Genomic DNA, 7,842 nt, shown 5'->3' on the forward strand with positions numbered 1-7,842 from the left:
CGAAACACAATTTGGAGATATGCCAATAATGTCAATAAACAAATTAATACAATTACTACGAAGATATTCTGATTGCTTCCTTTGTGAATTTTTGGCTACTGGTTGACAGTTCATCTTGTCGTAAAGGACACATATTCACAGAAATTCTCAGAACCATCTATAAGTCTACTGTAAAATATGTAATATATAATTCAATTCATTAGGTTATTCTTTGAATTCTTTGAACCGCAGTAAGGGTTAACTGAAAGTTATCCACGCACACGCACACACACGCGTACACGCACGCATGCACGCACGCACACACAGACACACACACACACACACGCACACGCACACACACACACACACACACACACACACACACACACACACACTTTGCTTAGGTGTTAGTTTCTAAAAGCGATAACCATGAACAAATACTACCAGAGAGGACAAACTACAGTACGACACTCATTATTGCCACATTATTTAGGAACCAGATGCTCAGTGCAATGCATTTGATACTATACCAACCAGTACCTCCATAAGCACCACCTAGTCTTGCTATAACAGTTGTATTGACGAAGCTATGAAGCTACAGTACAAGGAGGTAAATACGTTATGAAGACCTTACATCCTCATTATGGTAGGTGTACTTATCTGTTTCTTTGAGGTCAATGAAGAATATAAGAATATGTCTGCCAAATCATCTCCACCCATACAGTGCAATTTCACACAATAGTACATAGGCCTATGGGTGCCTCTAATGCCTTACAACTGATGATAAATAAGAGAGGGAGAAAAAAACACTTCACTTTCAGATTTATCAGAACGTAACTTCACACCTCGGTTTCAACATGAAAAGAAAGAAACAAAACTCACAGCAGCTTCAGGAGATATAGAGCAAAAGGGTCTCTACTTATAACAAGACCCAGAGTGCCAATTTCTGTACACAGCATCTTTATATACATTATAATATCCTAAATCAATCAGAGCGATTTACTGTATATATTCACCCTTGAAATCAGTTTTTCGGTAGTCCATTAATTCTCTTTTATTTATTTCTTCATTGGTGGTTTGGCCCCACAGAGACAGCTGTTCTCTTCATCTCGTCATCGTCGTGTCTCCATGGCACCACCCCGCCCAGTTCACAGGCTGTCCTTCTCCTCATTGAGTGAAGCAGCTGTATGTCAAGCCTTTGGCTCAATGGTCAAGCCTTGGCCTCCAGCATCTCCAGGAAGAGTTTGTGCATTGGGACTTTGCCCTGCACCTTAATGCTGTAGAAGTGCTGCACGGCCTTTGCGGCTGTCTGCCGGAGCAGGGGCAGGGTCATGAGCAGCTTGCCTGCCCGCCGAGGGTCCTCGGCATGCTGGCCGCCCTCTAAGTCCTGCAGGGCTTCGTGGAGAGAGTCCTGGAGCCTCTGAACTGCCTCCACGTCCTCTATGTGCATGGAGTCTAGAAGGGGGGGGGGGGGGCAAAGAGAGAGGGAAATGAAGAAGGGTAGATAGGGAGATGGAGAGGTGTTATTGTCATCAAATGTAATAATATCATATATATACAATTTATACAGTATGTAGATTTTTTTTTATATCAATTTTATTAATATTCATATTTAAAGTAACATTATATTTACACTTGGTTTCAAGCTATTCATTCAATACTTCCAATAAAGTGTGGGTTTGGCTAAATAAATCAAAATGTTAATAGTGATCTTGCTTAAAACAGAAACTTGATATTCAATCCAACTCTTCATTGAAATCATTTCACCCACTTTAAATTCTGTGGCTCATTTAAGCAAACATCCAATTTTGCAGAGAGGCTTTCTCTTGTTAGTGGTTTATCACAGACTTAAATAAATGCCTGTGCATTGCCAGGACTCATGGGAGTGAGAGAGAGGGAGAGGTAAGGCTGTATAAATATACTGTGGACAGGGAAAAAGATTCATTTCTTTTTGGTATCCTGGACCATAGACACTCGCCTCTTAATGAATTCAGATGGCTACATTACTAGGATATCGTTCAGTTGAACGATTGCAGCAGATGGCCTTAATTTCCATAAGAAAGAGAAAGCAGTCCCCTTATGCATAGATCCCTAAAATAAAACCAGTGCAGACTTAACAGAACCGCGAAGAGAGAACCCTCATTCCATGTCTGTAAGTCTCCTAATTTGAACCTAAAAGACATACAGTGGGCCTTCTTGCCCTCCATAGGACAATCTGAAAGGGAATGTCATATATGACAGACAGGCCCATTGTCTTGCGGCTGCCTTATTTCATTACAAGGAATGAAATAAGTAATGTCGGCAACTCTGTAATGCTCCCCAGTGATTTATTAAAGACGCTGTTTTGATCCCACTGGGATCTTCGTCAGGTTCTTTTTTATTTCAAAGCCATTTGCAAATAATGATTCTAAAACCCTATTGTTATGAATGCTTTGATCTCTGTGTGTATGATATCCAAGATGTGGTTTAGTCCTACTGTACGTGCACAAAGAGGAGTCTGACCGGTCCTCACCTAACCATTGAGGAGGTATTCCCATCTAAACTGTCTGTCTGTCTGTCTGTCTGTCTGTCTGTGTATGTCTGCAATGAACCTGTAAGTCTGGCACTCATGATAAGGCTTGTGAGTGCCTTCTCCCTTTCTTTACCACCCCCCCCCCCCCCCCCGTCTTTCTTTCCTCTCTTTCTCAGAAATTGTTTTATCCACTAACCCTATGGAAAAAGACAGGAATAACAGAAAAGATAAATGACAACCACCTAAATGCCTGTGCATTGCCACTTGAGACCCAGCCTGTGAAAGCCATTTGAGACCCAGTGAAACGCATTTCATAAATTAAACCCATTATTTAATTTCATAATGGTTCAGATAGATGAGTATGAATGAAAAATGAATCCAAAGGAGTGGATCTACCATTTGTTTCAAAAGTTCCCCGAGAAGTACTGTGTAGGAACGTGTAAATGAGGCAGAAAAAAGGAAAGTACAAGGCTAATTATGTTCCTAACTGACTGATTAAGTCTCTCTTACCAGTCGCCTTCTGTGTAAATTGCGTTTCTATCTTGGGAAATTAAGTAGGCTATGTGGACCGCACATGTGTTTCCAGCAGTCTTCATTTGGCCCTTCATGTTAATGCTGATCTGATCCTACTCCGCAGTGTGTGTGTGTGTGTGTGTGTGTGTGTGTATGATGTGTATGTGTCGGGAGGGGGTGGTAAGGGGCGGAATCCAAAACTAACTTTGAAGAAACAATTTCCACGTAATCCGTCAGCAGCCTGGCGTCAATCCCATCGATATGCTGCTAATTACAAAATCAATGGCCACGAATTTCCACAGCTGTCACACCCACAATGCCCGAGCAGCCAATCTCTCGGAGGCTGTGTTCAAACATACCGAGGCTGCCCTCTTGCCCTCCCTGAGCCCCCTCTCTCAGTTCCCTTCCATTTCTCTCCCACCCATACCTCAATAAACATCCCTCCTCTTCTCTGCTCCCCTCCCTCCGGCCCACCCCTGTCCCGTGGAGGTTTTGTCATCTGAAGACTAAAGCAAAAGCTCGCCGCTCAGCATTTTTCATTTTTCAGTCAGGAGCGAAAAAAGACTCCAAACAGGCATTGATTAGTAGGGGGGACAGGCCCTGCCTCATGAAAAGCAAACTGTCGATACGAGCTCCGCATCTTCACATCGGAACAAACGAGCCCAGTCGCTCCCCGGCACTCATTCCACTCCACTTAACACATTTTATTGACAGCCCCTGTTTTCCTAATGAAATGCTAAATATATCTCCCCTGGCTGTGGGGCCTCTGGCAGCTACTGTTATGGAGATGGAGAGAGAGAGTGAGCGCAAACTGACAATCACACATACACACAAACACGCATGCACACGCACATGCACACACACACACACACACACACACACACGCACACGTACGCATGCACGCACACACACATACACACACACAATTGGGGCATTTAATTAAATAGCCATGTTCCTGACCCCTTTGTCCCCTCTTATCTAGCACCCTTCATTGTGGAGGTGATCGCACTCCGAGATAGAAAATCAGTTGACATTTGTTTGTTTTATTTCTTTGTTTGTTTTAATTGCATGTCAGGTACCCAGATTTACTAGAGATTTACCATACAGATGTACTTTACTGTCAAGCTCAGGGTGACCGTTAAAGCCACAGGATGTATTTGGGCCTCATAATATTTTGGTCAATTATATCAATTAATCGAATCGATTATTAGGTGGTCATTATACGACTACCAGGTTGCCATGGAATTCCAAAATAAATGGGTGCATGAATAAAGAAAGCACGACTCACCTTAAGAGTTTTTATATTTTACAATGTTTGTTTAGTTGTATATACATACTTTACAATATAGGTATATAAATATTTTGGTACTGTTTTCTATTCCATCTCTGCTTGTGACTTGCCATCTCTGACCCACCTGAGTTGGCGAGGGCGATGGCCTTGAGTGTGACAAACTCCTCCTTCTCCACGCGGAGTTTCTTGTAGCGGCGCACCAGGGGCAGGATGGCCACGTGCAGGTCCAGCAGACCCGAGAGCCGCGCGTGCTCCTCGTCCACCACGTAATCCTCCGCGTAAACAAGTTCCTCCTCACAGGGCAGCGAGCGGAACACGATGCTCAGCACCAGGATCTCCATCCAGGCACTCTGCAGTAGACTCATCTGGTCTCCCAGTGAGAGGTTGGAGAAGCCTAAGGGGAAGGGGAAGGAAGAAGATAACAGGTTTATCAATGAGACTGCCTGTTTGTTATTTTACCAGCATCTGTTCATATTTGCTATAATTTATTTTAGTGTTAAAAGGAGAGGTCTATCCCAAAAGCCCTCTAGGTTATTTTTTAAATAATGTTTTATTATGTATATTTTCCTCTTTTAATGCTATCCATCACTGTTTTTTGTCTGTGCTAGTAAATCAAAATACACAAATAAAATGTGTATAGTATGCTGGTTGTAATCTTTTGTTTGTAGACATTTTACGTTCATATACATTAATATATATATATTAAAGAAATTCAACTTTTTAGTGAGCTGTGGCTCTACAAAATCATCCTTTGCGCAACACACACAACCCAAACAAAGTCATTATCGGACTGAACTGTCATGCACTTTAGCTTGGTGACCGCGTTGGATAGTCAGGTCAGCAAGCTCAAGCTCACATGTGTTCTAAGGCTATGTGTGTATTTCTGAATGCCCCAACAAGAGCCCACTTGAAACGAAGACCGCCCGCACTATGGGGTGGCTTAAGGGAAGGACATAAATCAGCAAAGAGTTAAGGCCTTTGAAACACGACTCCAGGCCGCTTTAACCCCCAACTGCCACCACTCAGTCCTGCTGCTTACAGTACCAGTCAAGTAGCATCTGAGCGGGCCTTGAATGAGGAAGCACTTAGTCATATCAGTCAATCCAGAAGAATATTAGGACTTCATTTGTCACTCTGATACAACAGAATTATGAATTCTGTCTTCTGCTCTGCTCCCAGACATCACACAATCAAATTAGATTTACTTCGTGCTTTCTACAACACATTTATAGCCACTCCGCTCTAAACCCCAGAAGAGCAACGCAGAGTTAAACAGTAGTGGCTAAGAGCTAAACTAGCTTTTAAAATAACCGACGTTTTAAAAAAAATCGTTATATGTTCACACTCGAACATCAAATTCAACATACCATACATCAAATTCACACATCAAATTCACACATCAAATTCAACATACCATACATCAAATTCACACATCAAATTCACACATCAAATTCACACATCAAATTCACACATCAAATTCAAGACCAGCTAGAACATAACGTAAACATAATGTACAGTACAGTACATTATCCTCTCATTATCGCAATATCCCTCTGTCTCATTGAATGTTCGTCCCATCGATAGTGGGCTACAACTCGAAAACGTCAATGCTCTTGACTCTTCCCACCTTCAACATTTTCACCACATCAAACAGACAGGCGACTGAAAAGATTTCCCCGACACAATGCATTCTATTTCTTTATGGTGAACAGGGGAGATGATTGGAGTATTGACCTGCTTCAGGCACTCGCTGTTCCCACGACACAAACCTGAGGCGGTGGGGAGGGAACATAGAGGACAGGGGCAGGTTGGAGAAGATGAGCTCCCCCACTGGCTCTTATCAAGCAAATGGAGAGAGAGAGAGGGAGAGATAGAGAGAGAGAGAGTGATAGAGATAGAGAGAGAGAGAGAGAGAGAGTGCTGGGGGTCCCATTGATTAGCAGATCGTAATCAGCCCACAGAAAGTGAAGGGGGGATCGATCCAGGCTTCTGATCTGACAAACAGCATGTTGATAGAGGACATCCGGTACATGTTTGGTAGGGGGGATGGGGGAGTAGTGTGGATCCTAGAGTTTACATACTGTATGGACATATGCCACCATAGGAATGTATTAATTCATTATGGGTTGTTATCCCTCAGTTGTAGGAGTCCAGCTATGATATATAATAATAATATATGCCATTTAGCTGACGCTTTTATCCAAAGAGACTTACATTGCAGTGAGTGCATACATTTCAGTATATATGGTCCCAGCAGGAATCAAATCCACAACCTAAGCATTGTTAGCGCCATGCTCTACCAACTAAGCCAAAGAGGACCACTATGACTCTATAACTGTAATCATATGAAATTAAGCAACAAAAAACGACAGTTAAAAAAAAAAGACACACACAGACGTCCAAAACTGTATGTGAGAAATTCCAAATAGACAAAGTAATAAAACATTTTCTTTCCATCATTCAATATTTTTATGCCATGTTTTCTTGAGACAGTGTATCAAAAATGCACATGGAAAAATTATCCTCAACTGTCTTTACACCAGTTTTCTCCCTCTCCTTTTCTCTCTCTTTCCCTGGCATTTTCTTCCATTCAATTTACCGAAGTGATGGAGTGACTTCCTGGCTCCCCGGGGTCGCCCGGAGCTTCAGGTGCAGCATTCTGAGGTGGCTGAGTTAAGTGACACTCCGGAGGGTGCCTCTCCCTGATGAAATATCAATATTTCACCCCACTGATTTACTGCTGTTTGACCAAACATGACACGGTATCGAGCAAACGGGAGGAGGAACGTCTATATTTCCGTCTGCACTGTTTCCTCTCGATGACAGAACACAGAGGTGGACCTGTAGTAAAGGTCTCAACTAAGTCTAAATATTTTATGAGCCTTATGAATTAAAAGATTAACGCTTTATCTTCTTTTAAATTATATATTGTTTCCCCTTGCAAATATCCTCATTTTTAGGCTTCACGTACAACTTCCTTTCTTTACACAATAAACTATGAATTCATTTGATGGATATACTGTTTTTGTGAGGCTTTTTCCTCAACCAAGAACAATCTAACCGTGCAATTGAGGCTGTCAATGCTCTCTTTGACTGACATTGTAAGTAGATCATATAGAAATAGTACTATACTATACCAGTACAATAGTTTCTAAATAAAAAAAAAAAACATGTAAGGAGAGTAGCTATACAATGAAATGGAGGGCTTCCTGATCTGCAGTAATACCTAGGCCTGAAACCGACAGTAGTTCACTCCATTCATTTAGTATCATTAGAGGCCTCCTAAGGGCCCTAATGGGCCTAATAAAAAGATAGAAAGTAATAATGAGACTCATGGGTCCATATGAGTGGAGAGACACAGAGAGAGAGAGAGAGAGAGAGAGAAAAAGAGAGAAAGAGAAAGAGAAAAGGCACTAACTGGCCCTATCATGAGCACCAGACTAACAGGGGAGAGAGACATACGGATCTGACAGGACACAGCCTCCATGTCCGAGCTGTTGTTGCTGTATCGTTGATTGTAAAGTGTGTATGTGTGGATGTGGATGTG

At 42.2% G+C, this 7,842-nt stretch overlaps 1 protein-coding gene across 2 annotated transcripts in view; it reads right to left on the bottom strand.

Annotated features, from left to right (window-relative positions):
* Positions 1-1,189: 1,189 nt before the first annotated feature.
* LOC310818092 (steroid hormone receptor ERR2-like) overlaps positions 1,190-7,842 on the bottom strand; it is a gene marked incomplete at both ends in the record, with an annotated part of 32,383 nt that continues 25,730 nt past the window's right edge. For both annotated transcript variants that reach the window (XM_083688854.1, XM_083688855.1), the window contains 2 exons: positions 1,190-1,434; positions 4,420-4,689. In XM_083688854.1, the coding sequence (XP_083544980.1) occupies positions 1,190-1,434; positions 4,420-4,689 (515 nt within the window). The remainder of the gene's footprint in view (positions 1,435-4,419; positions 4,690-7,842) is intronic.

This window comes from Argentina silus (assembly GCF_951799395.1).
Source record: "Argentina silus genome assembly, chromosome: 17".
Classification (NCBI taxonomy): Eukaryota; Metazoa; Chordata; class Actinopteri; order Argentiniformes; family Argentinidae; genus Argentina; species Argentina silus.